Genomic DNA, 23,801 nt, shown 5'->3' with positions numbered 1-23,801 from the left:
TTTAATGAAAAATGCAATAATGTTTCTCAAATGTCCAGAATGTGAATAGTTAGTTAACTTGCAGTTTGATTCTTCAAAAAAATATGGCTTAAGTATTAGACTAAAAATTTGTTGCAAGGGTTGTGAATGGGAAACTGCTTTTTTTTCGTCTACTTTTATTGAAAAAAAGAACTGTAATGCAAAACAAAATTATCTAGTTAAAAATAAATGTGTTAAGGCATAAACCGTTTGACATAAACACTTGTGTAATAGTTGCATTTCGTGAAATGGGTAAAGGACTGTCAGCTATAGAAAACTTTTGTGGAATTATGAATATGCAACCGCCAATTAATAAAAACAGTTATAATAATACATTGCATATACTGTTGGATGTGTATCAAAGTTTAGTTGATAAAAGCATGAAAAATGAAGCTGATGAATTACGACCTATCAATGAAACATCTAAAGATATTACATGTGGGTTTGATGGATCATGGCAGAAACGTGGATATATTTCGAACAATGGAGTAGTAACAGCTGTTGCTGTAGAAAATGGTAAATGTATTGACTTTGAAATTGAAACTAAAACTTGTAAGTTGTGTTCAATATGGGAGTTAAAAAAATACACACATCCTGTTGAATACACTGAGTTTCATTATTTACATCATTAAAAGTGTCAAATCAGTCACACTGATTCAGCTTCTTCTAGTGGTGTAATAAAAATTTTTTTGCATTCCGAAAAAAAAAACAATTTAAGATATACAACATTTCTAGGTGATGGAGATCACCTAGAAATGTTGTATATCTTAAGCAGTTCCTATGATAGTGTTGTTGCTGTTAAGCCTCATAGAGATATTACAGAAATTAAAAAAGCGGAGTGCATTGGGCATATTCAAAAACGTGTTGGTACTCACTTAAGAAATTTAAAAAAAAATACTAAAGAAATTTTATGTGATGGCAAAAAGTTAGGAGGAGCTGGTCGCTTAACAGACAATGTGATAAATACATTGCAAAACTATTATGGCAAGGCAATAAGGCAGAACATTGGAAATTTATATGGAATGAAAAAGAGTGTTGCAGCTGTACTTTTTCACTGTTCTGAAAATTATGATGGTGAAACACGCCATCAGTATTGTTTGCGCACCAAAGATTCGTGGTACAAATTCCAGGCTGACAAACTGACTGGAAAAGTGACATATAAAGAAAATATTTGCATTCCTGCTTCTCTGTGTGATGCTATCAAACCAATATTTATGGACCTTGGTTCCGATAAACTTCTTGAAAAATGTTTACACGGTAAAACGTAGAATCCCAATGAGTCATTAAATCAATTGATATGGAAGCGATGCCCAAAAGATATATTTATTGAAAGAACTGCTCTAAGTATTGGAGTGGCATCAGCTGTGCTATATTTTAATGATGGTCAACAATTTTTAAACAAGTTGTTTAATGAACTTGGAATGATATTTGGTATAAATGCGCAAAATTATGTATTGCATAAGGACACTAAACGAATATCTAATGCAGAAAAGCAATGTACCCCTAAAGTAAAATCTAGAAGAAAAAAATTAGGAGCAATACGAAAAGGTTTTTGAGATCAAAATAAAACATTGGAAGGTGTGACGTATAAAAGTGGAGAATTTTGAACTAACGTTTTTTACTTTTTTTTTTTTAATTGCGTTTTTCTCAAAGTCATGTTTTTTGGGCTGGCGACAGAAATATTTTCAAAACTAATAATCAAAATTACTTGAAATTTGGCACACCTTTTTACTATATTAGTATCTACAACATACACTAGAATAATCTTGAGTGCTTTTTTGGTTTAATAATTTTCAAAGATTTTGTGCCATCATTTACCCCCAAATTACCTTAATTCACATAAATGCAAATATTTTGTTATTTTTTAGACCTAATTTAAATCTTTTAGTCCACAACACAATGCCACATGTAATATATCACCAGCTAAAATTTCAAATAAAAAAGTATATCGGTTGCTGAAAAATCTCTGTCGCCCTTTACCCCATATTTTATTAATGTGTTAAAAATTATTTTTTATTAATTTTTTTGTATTACTTTTTTAGCTGTTTAATGGAGTATTAAACATTGTAGAAAAAAAAAAATGTAAAAGTTGAATATATAAATTTTTTCTCTCATTACTGTATTACCACGTTAAACAACTTTTTATCACTTTTTCACTTTTAAATTATTCTATAAGCTCAATTCAAAATTTGGTCAGACAAAGTTTGACTTAAATATTTCAGTGCATTGTTTTTTAATAAAATACTTTTTATTTAATGTTGTATATTTTTTTAAATAGATTTAAATTTTTATGCTGTAACTGATAACACCTGTTATTATTATTATTTTTTTTTTTCAATAATTTAGTTTCACTTTTCAATTTTTTAAAAGCAATTTGTTCATTTATCAAACAATCAATAGCAGTAATTTCTAAAAGCTTTTTGGTTAACTTTAATTTAACGTTTTAAATTTTAAGTTATAATATTATTTTTTTCAAATGCAATTAAAAACGTAACAAAAAGTAGTTTTAACTTCGAGTTGTTTTAGTCTTATTTTAAAGCTAATTCATTTTCTTTTTTGAAATGTATTGCTGCGCTTATTGTTTAGTTTTTCAATTTTTAACGTTTCTTTTTTCAGCTTATTTCTGAAAGGTTTTAAACATCAAAACAGTCGTGGTCAAGTAGTAAACAAAAAAAAACAATTGCGTAATCTGCAATAGCATTCAATCGCATCCATTTTTGTCCATGCTTTATTATGCAGAATTTAGTTCCCAATGGTCAAAATGTTCTATTACTTTGTAAATGAATTGGACAGTCTATAGTTTTAGTTAGACAATGTCCGACCATTAAATTCGGCTCTGCATATATACATATATACAGACATGCATACTCACATACATACCTACATACATACATGCATACATACATACATACATACATACATACATACATACATACATACATACATACATACATACATACATACATACATACATACATACATACATAAATACATACATACATACATACATACATACATACATACATACATACATACATACATACATACATACATACATACATACATACATACATACATACATACATACATACATACATACATATATACATACATACATACATACATACATACATACATATATACATACATACATACATTCATACATACATACATGCATACATGCATAGAGCAGCTGTAAGGCTGTGGTAGTGCACCTGCCTCAGAAACATTTTTGGTTCAAATCCCATCTCTGTGCAACTTTTGTAACATTGGTTAGGAAGGAAGCTTGATGTTTCTATTAAATGCTCTTCCGTGGTGCTCTGTGATAAGACTGTAAGGACATTTTGGGGCACCTAAAAAATAAATAAATAAATAAAGTTTTAATATATATATATATATATATATATATATGTATATATATATCTGTATATATATATAAATATATATATGTATATATATATATATATATACATATATATATATATATATATATATATATATATATAAATATATATATATATATATATATATATATATATATATATATATATATATATATATATATATATATATATATATATATATATATATATATATATATATATATATATATATATACAACCCGCAGATGTTGTCCGAAAGTTTTTTCCATTTTTTGTTGACAAAAAGTAAAAATTAAAATGCAAGACCGGAATTATTTTTTTTATTAATTGAGAGACTGCCTGCCCCAACCAAACCCTCAGTCGATGTAGCAACACTCCCTTGCGGGTCGGGCTAAAAGATAGTAGATGTAGCAGCACTCCCTTGCGGGTCAGGCTATTTGTCAGTCGATGTAGCAGCGCTCCCTTGCGAGGCAGGCTATTTGTCAGTCGATTTAGCAGCACTCCCTTGTGAGTCAGGCTATAAGATAGTAGATGTAGCAACATTCCGCGCATAATTTACAGTAAAAAAAAATAAAAATAAATACATTTTATTAAAAAAAATTAAAAATAAAAACATTTTATTAAAAAAAATATAAATAAAAACATTGTTTATATTTTTAAAAACATTCAGAATGTTTTTAAAACATTCTGGTCAATTAAATTAGCGTTTTTGTGGTTTTTTTAAAAAACGATTTATTAAATTAATGGTTTTTACTTTCGTCCAGCACGCAAATGTTGGACGAAAGTCAAAAGTAATTAAAAGTGACGTATGTGTTGTGGTGAGAATCACTTTTTTCCTTCCGTACTTCCCAAAGACAACAAACTATAGATCTATATACATATATATGTATATATATATATAAATTTATATATATATATTTAGGATATATATATATATATATGTATTTAGGGGAGATATATATATATATATATATATATATATATATATATATATATATATATATATATATACATATATATATATATATATATGATGCACTCAATTTTCATGAATATATAAATAAACAATATCCTAACCTCAAATTCATTAATAAAGAAGAGGTTGATCACAAATTGAACTTTGTTGAAATAATGATTAACTCTGTAAATAATTACTTGGATACTTCACTGTTTCAAAAATAACTTATTCAGGTTTACTGACTAATTTGACCAGCTTCAGTAATATTAATTATAAACTCATTAAATAATATCAGACTCATTAAATATCTGGTTGACAGGGGCTTCAAAATCAACAGCAATATGGTAAGTTTTTTTTTATAGATACTAGAAAGTCTGGAGCCGTAAAATGGGTCATGATAAGTTTGATTTACACCTTCCACTTATTTTTTACTTGTTTTCAATATTTTACAGAAAATGGTAGAAAGTAATGGTATCTAACGTAACATTTTTTTTTGCATTGTCTGAGCTTTTTATGCATGCAGCATAACGAAGTTGGTATATGCAAAAGTTGTCTTAAATTTTTTGGCCTAAATTTTTAAATTTTTTAAATTTTTCATCAAAGCCTTTTATCTTGATTTTTTTTAATAATGCGACAGAAATTTAGAGAAAAAAAAAGTAAAGCGAATATATCGATCTGCCTAAGAGTTGTTAATGTATGCCAACCATGTCAACCAATATTTATTTGTAATGTATGCCAACAATGCCAACCAATATTTGTTTCATCAGAGTCATATTTTTCTAATGCAGAAAATATTCATCAAAAAATTTCCGGAATATACTTTGCTTTGACTTTGTATAACTTTTTCATTTAAATTATTAGGTTTAATCAAAAGAATTTATTTGCTTTAATCAAAAGAATTTATTTGCTTTAAAAAGGTAGAAAGTAATGATCTTAGCTTCTTTAGAGACCTAATTTAATGTTTCGTTTTGCGTTGCTTGAAGTCAATATATAAATAAGTTGACTTAAATATTTTGGTCAATAACATATTTTATAACTATAGGCTTAAAAACTTGGTTCTGTTCTATTATTTATCTTTATTTTATTTAATATTGCAGCAGTAGTTTAAAAAAATAATACAGTAAGCGAATATATCATCCTAACTTAGAGCATTTAACGTTAATGAGCAGTTAAACAGCCAACCATATATAACCATATATTTATTTCAGCATTTACTTCATTTGTTATCTCTTTTTTCAAAAAATCGAAAGAGATTCGACTAGACTAACTACCATCTTATCAGTATTCTTACTATCATAAGCAAGGTTTTTGAATCTTTAATTAACAAACACTTAATCTCTCATCTTAAATCTAATAACTTACTTTCATATCATCGATCTTCGATTTCTGCTGCTAAGTTTTTCACAGTAATAATTGATAGGTTTTGTTGTTCGTTAGATAGATGTGAAGAGTCAAAGGCAATTTCTCTTAACATTTCTAAAGTCTTTGATAAAGTTGACATACTGATCTTTTTCATAAGCTCTCTACTTACGGTGTGTCAGGTAACAACTTCAAGATTATTGAATTCTTCTTTGCAGAATAAATGTAACCCTCTATGGACAGCACTCTTCTTTATGTCTTGTAACATAAGGAGTTCTTATAAGACTCTGATAAGCACTTGTTGAATAGTTTTAAAAGTTTAGATAATAGCTCCGTAGAACACTTTTGCAAGATTATAACAGGTATGTTGTCTGGGCCACAAGCTGTAGAAGAGTCTAAACAGGAAATCAATTTAGATATAAAAGCTGGAGTTGTATCAACCTCAACCAATGGATCAACCTGTTTGACGGCTAAATCAGGTGGAACGCAACTAGTGGAATTAAGAGATCATATTGATGAAAAGTTCTAAGCAAACAGTACAGCTTTGTCTTTAGGTAAGGTGACAAAGTCTGAACCATACAAGAGAGGTGGAATTACAGATTTGCCCTTATTATTGATACTATTAACGATTCTCCAGAAGTCACAAGAGCCTATATTTTGTGCTAAAATACAAGATTTCATGACCTGAGATTAGTTGGCTTTGGCGTTAGACGAAGCCATCTTCTAGGTTTAACTCTCACTTTCGATCTACCTTGGAAACTATAAATCAATTCAATTGCAAAATTAGCATCTGTTAAGGTTGCATCTCTTATTTTTGCTTGCCATTTTTATACTCAGGATTCTATTATTTGTCTCTATAAATCCCAATTCCATTCTTGTATGGAATACTGTTGTTGTATCTGGGGCGAATCTTCCAATGATGATCTTTCTCTTTTAAACAATGTACAAAAATGCATTGTAAACATGGTTGGACCTGCTTTTGCAGCCTCTAACCATTATAACATTGCTGTAATGCTATTTCTCTTTCTCTTTTTTATAAATACTATAATGGGCATTGCTTTAAAGAGTTAGTGTCTCCTGTACCATCTACTAAACTTTGTTCTTGTGTTACTTGTCAATCAATTAAGTTCTTCTACTGTAACTGTTGCTAAGTACTCAAAAAAAACTTATTCGTCTACATTTTTTTCTAGAACATCAGTCTATTAGAAATTGCTACATTTATCTTGTTTTTCTGATTCGTAAAGTTTGCAGTATTTTAAGTCATCTGTTAATCGTTGTCTTGCTCTATAACTTTAATTTTTTATTTTCCAGTAACTTCCAACTCTAACAGTGGTTATTTGCAGTTTCGTTGGAAGTGAAGATGTTGAAAAAGAAAATTGTTTAGTAAAAACAATTTGTGGCTACATAACTTACTTGCACAGCTAGACAATTGCAGTTTTCTGATTTCAGGATTAAATCTGTCAAAAAGATTTAACATTTGGTCTCAAGTCAATAAAAAATTATTTTCTTAAATTTTTGATTATATACGTATTTTCAATTTCAAAGCTAAATGTTTTAACTAATGGTTTTTTAAACAGTAGCGTTTTTCTCTCTTGAATATTTTTTCTTGTTATTGAAGTTTTTAATGGTAGCATTATTTGTACCTCTTTTTTAGTAGCAGTGTCTGTGAAAAAAAATCTTTTTTAACCTTTATATAGTGTGACCATCAATATCTGATGATCATTTAGTTGTTAATAGCTTTCCATGTTTTATATACTTCATTTTTAAACTTGTCTTCAGTTCCATTAGGAATCATTTTATTTTAACATTTCATCATCTTTTAATACTTTGCTCTTTATTAAAACTTTTTATGTTCTTATGTTCTAAATAATAGCACCAGATGAAGTTGGTTCTGTTTTGAAAGTTTACACTACTGTTTAACACTAGTATTTGTTTTTTATTGTACCTTTGTTGCTTTAATTTCGTAATTAGGCTTTTAATATTAATTTTGCCCTAACTTTAATGCTTTTTGTTTTTAGTTCAAGAAGCAAGGTACTTTATGTAGGGAGGCTAATGGAGAATGCGACTTACCAGAATATTGTGAAGGAGACAAAGCAACTGTATATTTTTATATACTTTTATTTTTTTATTTTTTTATTATGTTATAATGTGTAATAATAATAATGTTTATATAGCTATACAGTAATAAGCTCTTATTAAATTTACAACATATATTTCTTTCATTTTCGTATATAGTAAACTCTAGTATAAACTTGAAAAAACTAACTTCATATAAACATTTCAATGGAAATAGAAGTGATATATATATATATATATATATATATATATATATATATATATATATATATATATATATATATATTTATATATATGTATATATATATGTATATATATATGTATATATATATGTGTATATATATATATATATATATATATATATATATATATATATATATATATATATATATATACAGAGATACCCGTTGTTTAAAAATTATTTTTTTTGAGTGCCAATTCTGGTTTTGAAAATATTTAAAGGTACACATAACATAGTTGGACTCTTGTATTGTGAACATACAAATCATTGTAATAGGGCTGTGTCTCCACTTATTATTATGATAGATCCTGCTCAATTTAACTTATGTGCAAGAAACAATCAAATCTGATGCATTACAATTCTCAATATTACTTCTTATGAGACTTGTCATTCAGACGAATTTTTTTTTCATCTACATCTAGCTCCTAATTGGCTAGTGTTTTTTTTTTCTTTTTGGTTTTAATTGCTTACATTCTTTCTTCTTCCATTTTTATCTGAATAATATAAAAATGTGCTAGTTTTCTTGACAATATTATTTTAAATCTTAGTCAAAGGCAAAGGAGTTAATTTGTTATAGTTGCATTTATTGCATTTCCTGTTTAAATGTGTAAAATTAATAGTAAACTAGCTGTCAGGACTTGTATGATACAGGTCAAATTATTCTGTTCTACACCGGGCTGTTTCTAAACATGTTCCTAATTTGGTCTTTTTACTTCAATAAATTTTAGTAATTGGCAAAAAATTTATTTGATTTTTAATTCTTGGCTTTTGGTTAACATTAATTTACTATACTTTAAAACAATGCTTAATTACTTTATATTTTTTACATAAAAGTTTTTATTGTGTAAAAATATTAATTTTTTTTTTTTATTAACAAAGAAGACTATTTCGATAAAAGTTTTTTGGTTAAAAATTCTTTACAAAATCTTTTAACATAAAAAGGTATTAAAAATAATTATGATAGCAATTTGAATTATATCATTGTTCCATTATTATACAGTCATATGAATTATAATAGTATGAAGTTTATCAAAACTTTGTATTTGCTTTTAAAAGTTGATCAACTTTCAGAACATTTCTTAAACTCTGCTATGTTGGAACTTTCAAAAATCAGTTATAAGAGAAGGAATTCAAAATATAAGAAAACATTTTTTACATATTAATGTATTACTAGCAGAAAGCAACCCGTAATACGGGTTACGGTCGGTCTGTTACTTAATTTATAGTGACTGTTTTCCACAATTTAAAGTTGCGAAACCTTAACTAATACCCTGTAAAAAAAACGCCTTCAAATTAAAAAATTAAACCATCTGTAAAATTAAAATAAATTAATTTACCAATTATTTAACGTTGAATAATTTACAACTGACATAGGTCATATCAGTGTATGGCCAAACCATTTTCCTAGACATTACTAAGTTCAACACAATACGTTTTTAGTTACTGACACAAAATAATAACACTTCATCATGCCTTAAATTGACGAAAGATTAAAGCTAAATTCTTGTTATATTTTTTATAACATGAACTTTAATTAATAAGATTACTATGAAGTGAACGTAATTTATTTATGAGTTATTAATTTTTTGGCATCCCCTTGATACATGTTTCTTTAAAAAAGGAAATTGTCTTTAAACGATAAATGCACACAACTAAATAAATTTATTATAAATAACTAAGCAATTGAGTACAAATACGTTTCAAACAAAAAAAAGTCGATTTACAATCAAACATGTGTATTAGGGTGAAGCGATTTTCATAGCAAAAAAAAAAGAGTTTAAAAACCAATATTACTGAGACACGAATCAATGTCTATTAATTATAAGATAAAAGTAAAAAAATATTTTTCGATTTTGATGAGATCATGAGGGTCCACTTTGGAATTTAAATTCTTGACAGGTCCTAATATTTTTGAATTTTTTTTTTCTAAACCATATCAACCTTGGACTCAAAAAAAGCAGAAAAAAATGCTTGTTTCATAAATAATAATTTTATTAGAAAAAATTTTTAGTGAGAAAAATACTTGCAAAAATATACCTTAAAACCCCCGTTTTGATGAGGACGGGGGTTTTTGATGAAAATAACAACTCTATTTTTTTAATTTTAATTTTTTAATAAAAACAAATATTATTTTCAAAATCAGTATATTATTTTGCTTCTTTTAAGTATCAAGTTGATATAGTTTAGAAAAAAAAAAATTTAAACAATATTAGGACCCATCAAAAATTTAGAATCCAAAGAGGAACCTTAAGAACTCATTTAAACTAAAAAAAAAAGAGTAAGGTTCTTTTTTCACCAAAAGATATTGATTTGCTGCTCAGGCAAATCAAATTTCAAAAATTTTCAAAATCGCTCTACCCTAATGTGTATTACAAATTGTAAAAAATATGTAAACTTTGATCATATTGCATTAATGCGTCATATGACAAACCTAAAATAAAAATTGTAACAGATAAGTAGACATAAAAGAAAAACAAAACAAAACAAAAAAAAACAACTGGAATTCAATTTACCTGCTTTTCGGTAGCCTGTTGTCATACTTAAACTGCTGTCATGATGCAACTTGTCGGTGTTGTTTTATGACGTTATTTCACGTTGGTTTTTAGTAAACTTTAGTTATATTTAAAAGACATTACAATAGATTTAAAATATTTTAATTAAAAAGAAAAAAACAATGTTTCAGGGAGCCAAACTAAAAAACATTAAAGATAAAAAATCAAATAGATATAAATAAATTGCATTTATATAGCTAAATAGTCTTGGCTTATAGTAAATTTTAAAATTTTAATTGTTTTCAATAAATTAAACTACCAATTAATTTATTTTAACAAATAGAATGTAGCATCCTATTATGATGATTGGGTAGTGAATCAATTTTACTATATTTAAGTTTAATTGGTGAAAGACAAATAAAATTTCAATTAAAAAAGACAAAAACAAACCAAATACAAAGAATAGTATAAATTACAAATTAAAAAAAAAAATACAAAATTAAAAAAAAGTCACCGAAGAAAAAACGGCCAAAAAAAAAGTTATAAATATCTTCACTGATAGAAGACATTTACAACCTTTTGGTTGCTGTTTTTTCTTCGGTGTCTCCCAACACCCCGGTATGGATGAGCCCTCCATTTGAAGGATGGCTCATCCATACCGCCATTACTTTGCCACTTATTGAAGGACCTCTCCGAGAGAGGCCCTGGTTGTTGGGAACGATATCTTTTGTATTCCTCAAATGTTAATGACATTAAAATAACAAATAGAAGGATATGATAAAATTTTAAAATATTCACAATTTTTTTTAATCAAAATATAAAGCATAACCTCACCATTTTCACAGGATGAAGAGGATGCTAATAAGAAAATTAAAAAAAAGTAAATTAAAAAAAGTTAAACTTGTGAGAAATTTAATTTTAATAAAAATATGAGTAAAATGCAAACAGTTTAAAAATGTCATATTTATATTAAATAATTCTTTCACCTATTGCACATATTTCTCCGTAAAAAATATATAAAATTTAAAACACAGCCCTACCAGTTATGCTTCTACCAGACACTAAAGACAAAAAATATACCTTAGAATAATTGATAAAATTATATTTACATACAAATAAATATTTAACTATAATTTTTTTTACCTATTCCCCTCATTTCTTACATGAAGTTGTATAAAGTAAGATAAAAGATAACTGAAGCTAAAACTAATTAAAACTAAACTAAAATTAACTATAAACTAAACTAAAACTAAAAAAAACTTTAAATTTTAATATCTGTACCTCAGAAGACAAAGGTCGGTTATCCAGTTTTTTGTGAAAATGAGTTATGTATGAGACCTTTTAAATTTTTTCAGTATCTACATAGGTATAAAGACTGTTTTCCTGCAACAATGTGAAACAAAGTTTGGTCAATATAAAGGGTCTGGTGTCCCCACAATGTTCAAAGGAAAAATGTCTGTAGTTCAGAAATGACTTTTCACTTTTTTTATTTAACTTTTTAATTTTATTAAAATTATATTTCATGTGCCTCAAGACAAATTAAATAAAACATAAATTTAACCATCAAGAATAAAAAAGCCAATAAAGACTAATTATTTTACTATTTACTCTCTCCTGGACAATTTTTAAAATGTGACAACTGACTTGGGCTACTGAGTGTACAGATATAAATGCTTTATTTAACTATACTAATCACATAATTTATACTTAGTTTTTTTTCCAACTCTCCTAAAAGAAAAAAGAAAATAAAGCTTTAGTACTTGAAGTTTTAAAATTCCAGTTACAGTACAAATAAACAAATTCCTATTAACAATTATTTTAATAGCAAAAACACTGACTTATTTCAGTCTTCAATTCTGTGTCTAAACAATAAATGCACTTAAATGTATAGACGTTAAAATATCTACTTAACTTTTTAAAAATAAATTCACTAAACTAATGTAACTAATACCTTTATTAGCTCTCTCTTGATCAACTAAAGAAAATAAATTTTAATTAAACTAACTTGAGGTAAAATAATAAGAAGCTGTCTTACTGAGAATTTTAAATTTCTTCTCTATTATTGACAATATAATTTTAAGTATTACCTTAGTTAAGCCCAAGAACTATAAGTTCTTGGGCTTATTGTATAAAAATATAAACACCTACTGTTTTACTTTTAAGTCAACAACAATATTTTAAAAAACATTTTAGTTACTTTTTAAAAAAATAAAAATCCTTTTAAACATACTACCTCTCTCTTCATTGTTGTCAACTAAACAGAAAATCAAACAAACAACTGATAGTAAATTTTCCCTTTGGTAGTAGGTTATTAAATTGATTAAATAGATCAAAGATCTATAATCTGCTCTAACAGTCTACAACATTATCATTAAACTATAACTATTTCCGACAACCTGGTGTAATTTAACATTGATATATTTTTTTTCAAATGACAAAAATTATTAAAGTACATTATATAAACATAGAACATATGTAGTGATAGTGAATTTAATCCAAAAATAGAAAGAACCTTTAGAAAAAAGCTTACTGCTTTTAAATCTACAAAAATTTCCATCTTACATTTTTTTATCTACATTTATCTATAATAAAATATGAATTAATGAGTTACCATTATTTAAAGTTGATCCAGAAGCAACTAAAATAAATTATCAAATAAAAAGTTTATTTATACAATCTTGACGATAATGTTAAAATAAACAATATTTATTGCTTGAAAAGTTAAGTAACAAATGTAAATCAAGTATATTAAAATAAATGTACTAAGTTACTTGTTGTGGCTAGTGCAACTGAAGTTAAAACTAAATAAAAAAATATTAAATAAAAAAGCTATTTTATCTATCTTATCTATTTTATCCTAATGATTATGTTTAAATAAACAGTATTTATTGATTCTTTTTAAAATAAATTAAAAACATTACTATTTGCTGTAAAATAAAATAAAAGACATTACTACCACTTGCACCAACTGATGATGCTACCACACCTAAATGACAAAATTTATTAAAATATTTAAAACATATTCAATGCTTTAAAAGAATATTCAAAAGAAGTTTTTAAATCTAAAAAATCTAAGTCCTTACTGAGTTCTACCTGTCTGTCTAAAAATAAAAATTGAGATAAAATTATATACAATAAAATTGCTAATGCTACATTTGTACTCAAATAAAATCTAAATCATAAAACTTACTTAAGTCACTGTCAGCTAGCCTGTCTAAAAAAAAATTTGTATTCTCATTAATCCTTATCTATAATCTATAAATAAACTTACTAATATAAACGATAAATAAACTACTATATACTGTATAAACTAATATAAACTATAAATAAACTAATATAACTATGTTACTAATATAAACTATAAATAAACTACTATACACTATATACTTACTAAAAAGGCCTTCAGCTCCTTCTAACTGATCTAAAAATATGAAACAATACTTGCTTAAACTGATCTAAAAAGACTGAAGACAAAACTGAAACACTTTACTAAAAAAGAAACATTGTACTAATAAAAATTTTTTTACCAGTCATTTTAGTTTTAACTTCTTCTTAAAAAAAAAACAGAAAAATAAAAACAACGAACAACAAACAAATTTTAGTTTTTAAACAATGAACAACATCAACTCCACTTGAAACTAAAAATTTATCAGCTCTATTTGGCTGGAAGACCTTGCTTGAAAGACCGCGTGGAGTAAAGAAACGCTTTTAGAAAAGCCTAGAAAGTTCTTTATTAAAAAAGAAAGTGAAACGACACAAACACTATTGAATTACAGTATTCATATTTAGAAGATTAGATAAATTACAGCATTCATGTTTAGATTGTACTAAAAAAACTATTTTACCAGACATTTTATTTCTAACTTCTTCTAAAAAATTAAAACAGGCTATAAAAATTAGAATAATAAAAACAACCAACAACAAACAAACGATTATTTAAATTTTTGTTTTAAACAATGAACAACATCAACTCTTTTCGAAAATAACAATATATCAGCTCTAATTTGCTTGCTTGCTTGCTTGCGAAAGACTGCATGGAATATATAACCGCGCATTCAAAATTCTAGAAACTACTTATTAACTAAGAAATGGTGTATTTTACAGAATACAGAACCGTCGTTAACAACACGAACAATAGGCGAAACATTAGGCGTAACTATGCGCACTATTCATTACTGTATTAATATATAGATGTATTCTTTTTATTTATTTGAAAACTCAAAAATGTGACTAAACAGATAACAAATAAGAAACTTCTTTTGTTAAGTATTTTTCTTATGTGAAAATTTAAATATTTATTGCAACTTTCGATTATAAACTTATTATGAAATAGCAACACAAAAAATAAAAATCGCAATATGATAAACATTTTTTTTTATATATAAAAACTAAATTTTTGGCTTTTAGTAAATGATTATATGTTGTCAGTTTTGGTAATGAATCTACCCAATTAATATTTTTAACAATAGACATTGGTGTGATGGTAAGCCAAGTTGTTTGTCAACAGAAAACATCACTATAGTAACTTCATAAAATTAACAAACAGCATGATTTTGGATGATACTACACAAAAATGATTGTAGTGTAAATTGAGTATCAATAATAAAAGTGTCTTATTTCAATGATATTTACAAAATTTCCAAGTTTTTAAGCTTAAATTTTTTTAAATTTCTTATCTATAATAATACAAATTAATCATTTAGGTCAATATGACAGTGACAGTTTTATAATAAATCAGACTCTCTATATAAAAAAAACACCCGCTTTAAACAATTTATATTAACCTTACATAAAGCCTATTGACAAATTAATGCATATTAATGTAAATTCAAACCATTCCAATTAAATTGTTAAACCAATTCCTTTAATAAATAATAATAATAAATATGATTTATTTATTTATTGTTCCAACAATAAATAATAATAATAATAATAAATATGATATATTTTTTAATTTAACCATAGTAATCTACAAAGCATTATCAAAGATTTTATTCCTTCAACCTACGGCATCAAAACAAAGAAATTTTCTTAGCAAGTTAAAGATGGCATTTGAAAATGATTCACTGAAGTTTATCAAATCTATAAACTTAAAAAGCACTTTTTAGTAAAAACTAACTAACAATGTCAGAAGGATATGAAAGATATAAAAAACATTTGCACAAGCCAATAAAACAGCAAATTTATCAATTATCTTAAGACCAATATAATATGCTGCTCACCAACTCTATTAGAGTTTTTTTTTTTTAAATCAGAGTCTCAAATAAATAGCCTTGTATATAAAAAAGTCATGAGATTTTTAGCATAATTAAAATTTGTTACTATCCGACTGCTTTATCACTTTAAAAGATCATTAAACAATTTTTTAAACAGACCTCTCAGTCTTTTAAATCTAGAAAAAAATGAACTCAAAAAAAATCAGTAAATTTATTTTATCTAATGATCTCTAAAGTTAAGCCAATTAACTCTAAAAAACTCTATGCATAATTAATATGTATAGATTTCAGAAAAGCTTTTGACTTAGTGGATTCCAAATTACTGATTTTCAAGCTAAAACATTATGGTTTTTCAACTGATGGTTTGAGCTTAATAAGCAACAATTTTCATTATGAAAATAGTTGCTTTAACCTTAATAGTTGGTAAACCCTTAATTAATAGTTGCTAAAAAATCTGACAAAGAGCTGTATTAAATCTAACAAAATACTTTGTAGATAAAATATAATAAAATATAATGTAATAAAATAAAGTAATATAATAAAAACTCTATAAATAAATGTATATTATATATATATATATATATATATATATATATATATATATATATATATATATATATATATATATATATATATATATATATATATATATATATATAAGATATGTCAGTGTATTCTACAAATAGAGTGCTCAATGTTCTTTAAGAACAGAGCAATAATAAATTAGTAAAAACACTTATCTATCTTTTATCTTCAACATATTGTTTCACCATCAGTAGGTTCATCAGGAAGAATGTCTAAACATAAAAAAATTCAAGTTATAGAAAAATTATTTCACAGGAAGTTGGGAATTGTTATAATTAATTATTTAATAGCTGTAGTGTTTTTCAACCAGGAAGTTGCATCAACTACATTAGATAATTAAAAATCATGAAAAAAGTTCTTTAGAATTAGGATAAATTTTTGACTGATCATTTGTTTTTATAATTTTTAAAAGGAACTTATTTTCATGTCTGCATTTAGAAATTAGTTCAGATTTTTTATTCAATATATATATATATATATACATATATATATATATATATATATATATATATATATATACATATACATATATATATATATATATATATATATATATATATATATATATATATATATATATATATATATATATATATAATATATATATATATATATATATATATATATATATATATATATATATATATATATATATATATATATATATATATATATATATATATATAGACATGATAATTACAAAAAGAATTTTTTGTACTTATCGATGTTAAACTTATTTTTCAAAGTTTCATTAAAATATTCAGCTTCATTATCCTAATTATTTATTTTTAGTGTCCAGATAATAAAAGTGTTCAAATTGTTGTTCCTTGTGGTTTCTCAGCGAAGGTATTTTTCAATTGACATATATACTAAATATAATTTTTTATCTCATTTAAATAAAGCGTGAATATAACTTAAACTAAACTTAGTGAGTTAATAAAATACTAAGTTTTTTATGAGTATTTACAAATTTCATATACCCTTTTATGAAAAAAAAATGTAGTCCAATTATGTTTTAAGATTTTTCGTGGAATTAGTGAAGACGCTTATAATTCAGTTACAAATTCAGTTTCAAGACTTTCTCCTCCTATAATTGCTCAATACTTAAAGGTGTTACCGAATCTATGGAATAAAGAAGGTCTATGCCTAAAACTTGAGTTCTTTGGCTGCAGTTCAGATGAAGGTTGTTAGAATTGTTTACATTTTACTTAATAATATGTTTAATTGATTCGAACAATCGTGGTATATTACTATACTACCATAAAGTTGTTTCTTTTTTTTTCTTTTTTTTTTTTGTCAATATAAATTGTTAGATGCGTTAAATGAATAAACATACATACATGCATACATACATACATACATACATACATACATACATACATACATACATACATACATACATACATACATACATACATACTTATATACATACTTATATACATATATATATATATATATATATATATATATATATATATATATATATATATATATATATATATATAAGCTATTTGAATCTTTTTTTGAACTTTTAAAAAGTTTAAAAAAATATTGAGTACGTTAGTACTGTGATAAATGCCCACTAGGATTATGACTTTTTTTCAACCCCATACTCCTGTACTGTAGTTTAATGAACTTTTACCTAAAAAGTACAGATTGAACTATTATTTGCATTTCTTTTGAAAAAAGTTGAACCGCCATTGAAAAATTGATTTTGACATAAGTATTACTATGTATTCAAATGTATCTAGAATGTTATATTTTTGTATTTAAAGTCTTCATGTATGGATTCAGTACTTCAACCAAGTTATTAAAGTCATTTTTGTTGAACAGTTGATCTGTAAACCAATGATTTGCCCAGCCATACGATATAAATTGACATTATTCAATGAAAATGAAGGCCAGTTGCGCTTGTATAGCTCTGGAATTCCACCTCGCATTGCTGATGTTCGGTAAGCTGAAACGTGTTCAATAAAAAATGTCACTCAAGTGAGATGAAATAAAAATTTCATATCATCTCACCAGCCCAATATTTCGAGAATTACTTCTATTCTGTTATCAAACTGTGTTTTCAGTTGTTTGTACTCCTTCAACAATTGAAATGCAAATGGATATTCGATGTTCAGCGATTGTGTTTTACTTCCAAGTTCTTCATCCATCACAGAGGATTCTATCTAATAAATGGTGTTGACAACTGATAAACTGAGGTTTGTTGATGCGTTTCTCTGTGAACATTCGTTGCAATATTACAACAACACCATTCTTTTTTCCAGTGTTAATGCTGTTTGTATCTGCAAAAATCACTGTATTGAATTCCATAGGTAAAATACATAGAGGACTTTAGAAATTGCTTGAATTTTTAAAAAACTTTTGTTCAATTTCCTTGAACAATAGTTTTTTCCTGTCATCTACCAAGCCCAGGGTACATTCAATTTGTTTTTTTTTTCTTTTATTTTTAAGGAAGACCACTTGATTATTAATTCCGTTAATGTGTTTGCCATCAAAGTGTAAGGACCAACTTTCCATATGCAACTTTTTATTCATATTTTTTTTCAGCTTGATTGCCTCTTTCATTGTTGACTTGTAAATAGCTGATTGACATAGGGTTGGTATGTCAATACCTTCACAAGCCAATCGCTTCCATATGTTAGCCGCTTTGTTTGTTGATAATCTTGTCTAGGTCACCAATTGGTGTCAATTTTGCAGGTCAATTGAGTAGGTCACTGCAATTTTGCTGTCAATTTTGCAATTTATGATGTTTTCTGCTTGGTGTAGGAGTAGTCTCATTTTCTTCTTCTTTATCATTGTTTTCATATTCACTGTCGTCAGCCTCAGAGAATCACTAAAACCAGGATAGTAAGATGATGAGTTGGATGAACTATTAGAAAGTGTTTATCTTTTAGAGGGGTGGATTGTTTCTTTACTGGCCACTTGGCCTGTAGAGTATCTAACTGTTCCTTTGCTTTTTACTTGGAGATGGTACAATCACTTGTCCTCAGAAGATAACCATGTAATCCACTTTAGAAATATCAAAAATTTCAGCAAGGGGTTCGTAGCTTCCCCACTTGACACATTCATCATAATATTTCAGTATTTAATAAGCTTTGCTTGTATAACTTGATCAGATATATATAATTCAGTTTATTCTTCCACAATTTGGTGACTTCTTTGGAAATTTCAGCTATTCACTCCTGTCTTCCTTTGATTTTTGGTCCAAGGAAATGATAGTGTCTGATAATTTGCTTTTGGAGAGGCATTCTGCGCTTTTCTTCCAGGGAATATTCTTTCAAAGGACCATTTTTCTTCTTTTATGAGAGTCTTCAAATTTTACCAGATTATTGGACCAGACATCCTTGTTCTTCTGAATGCTACTATCGCTAGGCTTGTACGTCGCCATGTGTTGCTTCTGTAATAACTATAAAATTAGATAAGCAGCTATATAACAGTCTAAATTGTTCTAGAATATTCTTAATTGTTCCAGAATGTTCTTAATTAATCTAGAATATTCTAAATTTTTCTAAAAAATTCTTAATTGTTTCAGAATGTTCTTAATTGTTCTAGAATACTCTACATTATTCTAGAATATTTTTAATAGTTCCAGTATGTTCTAAATTGTTCCTGAATGTTCTAAACTGTTCTAGAATGTTCTAAATTATTTTACAACATTGAAAAATGTACAAAAGATCTTGAAGACAATTGTTGTCTTATTTGGCACACTGATTTCTTCTGAGATTTTCCAGTCTTGATAGATCCTGTTTCCAAAACTTTTTCACTGAATTTAACGCTTTTTTTTAATAGTGCAAGCTGCTAGTTAGCTTAAGCAAACCATCTGCATTGTCATTTGGTCAGTAAACCAATGGCTAGCTGTTAAACCTTTAACAACAGCATCTACTTTTTCATAAAGTAGATCTAGTGCTTGTCAATATCTATATGCTTGCAACAGAATTTACTTTTTTGTACAAAGTCTACTGTATCTATTTTTAGCACTAAATCTACCAGATCTAGTGCTTGCAATAGTATCTATTTTTCATTTGTTAGATCTGTTGCCTAACTTCTCTTTGTTTATTCTTTAATACTAAAAGTTGATATTCTTGGTGACTAATACGGCTATTATAAAAGTGAAGTGACCAGCTTTCTTAATGAAATGTTTTCTTTTCTTTCCTTTATAAGTTTATAAAATACCAAGCTGTGAAGGTGACTGAATGTCGATTCCATTTTTTTATCAAATGGTTGCTGCTTTGCTGATTGATGACTTTGAAGTTGGTACTAATTTGGCTGCAGTTTTGGTTTTGCTGTACTACTTACTGGTACTTGTGGACTGTTTTTCTGAATCTTCTGACTTTTGTTATTTTGCCTCAGACTTGAATTCTGAAGATGATGTTTTTGCTGTTGCTGTTACTGTTGTTGAATTAGGCTTTAAGGACATATTTTTTTCTTTTGGATGCATGGGTAGTTTTTGAACTAGTAGCCTTCCCAGTTGTATAACTGACTTGTTTTTCTCCTTTCAATTTTTTAATGATACAATCTTTTGTCCTCAATGGAGAGCCATTCACTCTCGTTTTTGTAGTATTAAAAACTTTATTCAATGGATTGTACTTTCTTTGGTATGCACATTTATCGTACATCTTCGGCATCATTTATTATACATCTTCAGCATCATTTGTTATACATTTATTATACATCTTCAGCATTTAATCTAGTTTTTCCTGTACAACTTGAACTGATAAATTTTGAAAATTTAATTTCTTCTGCCATAAACTTGTTACTTCTTTCTCAATTTGCTTTATGCGTTTTTGTCTTGCTTTGTATGGTTGTTTTTCTAGTAGCACTGTTCTTCTTTTTCTATGATAAACATTAGTGCAATTGTACTTCACTAATATTTGACTGCCATTTTGCAAATACAAATTTATGTTTAACTGTTTAGAAGATTCCAAAAAATTCTAAAAGATTCAGAGGTTTTTAAAAACATCCAGGATAGTCTATAAAATTCTAGAAAACTCCATAAGGTTCAAGAAAATTCTAGGCTTTAGAAAACATACTGCTACTGCCTGAAAATACTACATATAAACCTTTTTAATAATATCGTGTTGTGAGTGACCTTTTTTGAAAAAAAATCAGAATAAAATCTATTTTCATTACTATTAAGCAAAGGATTAATCAATGACTTATGACACTGGAAAATAATTATTCTTTAATATATATTTATATATATTTTTAATTTGTTCACCATCCCTAGGCCAAGAAGGCAACTACAATAGGAGGCTACTTTTTTGGTTGCAACTCTTTTTTGGTTGCAACTCAACTCTTTAACTCCAAAAATTTTTTTAATTTTTATTCCATTAATTACGTCAACAAAATAGAAGAGAGAGGGGGGGGTGAGTCTAAATTTTTTTGACAATTGTTGACAAATGAAGAAAGGAGGCAAGTAGGTCAAGGTAAGTTGGCGCCAATATTTATTCTATTTTAAATAAGTTTAATTACTGAAAAAAAATTAAGAAAGTGTTTGCAGTCCTGTGTTAGACACTCACTCAACCTTCAGTATTTTAATAAAACTATTTACATTTTTTATTTTTAAAAACTGTGTTGTGTTTAAAAAAGCTCCCACACATACAGAATTAAATAAGCGCACACAAGATGTTTACTCATATCACTATTAACTTTTCAAAATTGTTGTTGGTTAGTCTGCTGCGCAAACAAAAAAGATTTATGCAAGTACATGATCTACATTTTATTACTTAAATGTTTATACCAGGGGTCTGTAACCTGCAGCACAATAGCCTTTGTGTGGTTCTTTCGATGTCAAGATGTGGCTATTTATCTCCATGTACAAATATTAATACAATATTGAAATAAAGATGTTATAAGCTCTTTAAAAACTAAAAGTTTTTGTAAATTGTAACGTTTGGCTCCTCTGTCTTAAAAGGTTGCCTACTTTTGGTTTATTAAAGTGAAGTAAAAATAACCTAAAATTGTTAGCGTATTTAATGGACAGCCTCGTGGGTCATTCCATGCCAAGTCAGCTAGTCCATGACTATTTTGGTTTTATAAGCTTTCACTTTTGACATCAAAAATACTTTTTCTTTTTTTTTTGTGTTTTAGACTTGGCTTAATCTTAATCAAAATTCAATTAAAAATTTAAAAAAATATTTTTTCATCTTTTAAAACGTCAAAAACATCTTGTCATGTGAAAGACTATATAAATCAAAATTTTGATTAAATTTTTTTAAAAATAACAGAAGATTTACTCCTAGCACAAAGTGTCTTTAAATGAATCAAGTTCAGCATAGAAGCAGTTGGCTTCTAGATTCAAACAAACACTTTTATATTATTTTATTTTTTGTTATAATTGCCATATTTTTATTTGTCAATTTTATCTTTCTAAAGACTATTGGTTTACTCTTTATCTATAAGATAAACACCATCTTTTTTTAGAATGGCACTTATCTATCTCCGTGTTGATAACTACTATCCTTTGATTTGCAAAGATTCATTTATTAATAGTTAAAATTTAATACCTCAGTATCTAATCACCTTCCTCTTTTTATATCTTCTTCTCAAGATTGCACCCTACTCAATGTTACTTCAAATCAAATTGACAGAGCCCTTTACTTTAATCCATAAGCAAATTTTGCTTTATTGGTGATATTAATACTTATTACACTGATCAACTGGACTTTTGTATTTCCTAATCTCTTATTTATATAGTTAACAAAATGACTTGTTTCCCAGACAACCTTAATCCCTTACCTTCTCTTTCAAATATTCTGATTTCTTTCTAGCTCAAGTTTCTGATCCTAGTTTATTTTAGTTCTCCTTGTTCTTCTCTAAGTATTTTGGACCATGGTATAATCTCATAGACCTGTATGAGATGTATGTATTAGGGATATGACTTTTTAATTTTTTTTCAAATAAAATGTTTCCTGTATCATAAATCGATGAACTTTTACCTAAAATCATGAAAAAAGGCCCAAATAGCTTTCTGCAACAAAAAAGGTCACCCCCAAAATAAAAATTTGATTTACCATTTTTATACATTCATTTTTGACCGATGTTTTAATCTTAAGCTTAATTCTCAGCTTAGTTCTATTTATTTCATTATTTTGTTATGAATTTATAAATATAACACCACACGTTACCATGGCAACGAAACGGCCGTGTGCCGGCAAATACTTGGAATTGTTATGTGATGACGTCATTGTGTTACCACGGTGATATAGACGACTGTAACAGACTGTAGAAGATTATAGAACTTAGTAGAACATTCTGGAAGCTCTAAATAATTATATAAGCAAGCTGCTGTCAGAGCTCAGTGTTGATAATGTGAATAGTTCTATGAAGTACTCTGCGTGTAACTGAGCTAATAAGGAACTACTGTAGCGAACTAAAGATGCTGTAAGTGTATGAAGTATAAGTAGTTGTAGCATTATCGTTAGGATACGGACTGGATTATCGAACTGTTATCAACATTGACTG

General features: G+C 26.8%; 1 protein-coding gene across 1 annotated transcript in view; it reads left to right on the top strand.

The window, feature by feature from the left end:
• Nucleotides 1-23,801, top strand: part of LOC136076849 (disintegrin and metalloproteinase domain-containing protein 15-like) — a 91,365-nt gene that overhangs the window by 36,228 nt on the left and 31,336 nt on the right. Inside the window, exons 10-12 of the mRNA XM_065790456.1 lie at nt 7,737-7,817; nt 17,121-17,174; nt 17,349-17,511. Coding sequence (XP_065646528.1) covers nt 7,737-7,817; nt 17,121-17,174; nt 17,349-17,511 — 298 coding nt within the window. The remainder of the gene's footprint in view (nt 1-7,736; nt 7,818-17,120; nt 17,175-17,348; nt 17,512-23,801) is intronic.

This window comes from Hydra vulgaris, chromosome 02 (genome assembly GCF_038396675.1).
Source record: "Hydra vulgaris chromosome 02, alternate assembly HydraT2T_AEP".
NCBI lineage: Eukaryota > Metazoa > Cnidaria > Hydrozoa > Anthoathecata > Hydridae > Hydra > Hydra vulgaris.
This window is presented reverse-complemented; position numbering and strand designations above follow the sequence as displayed.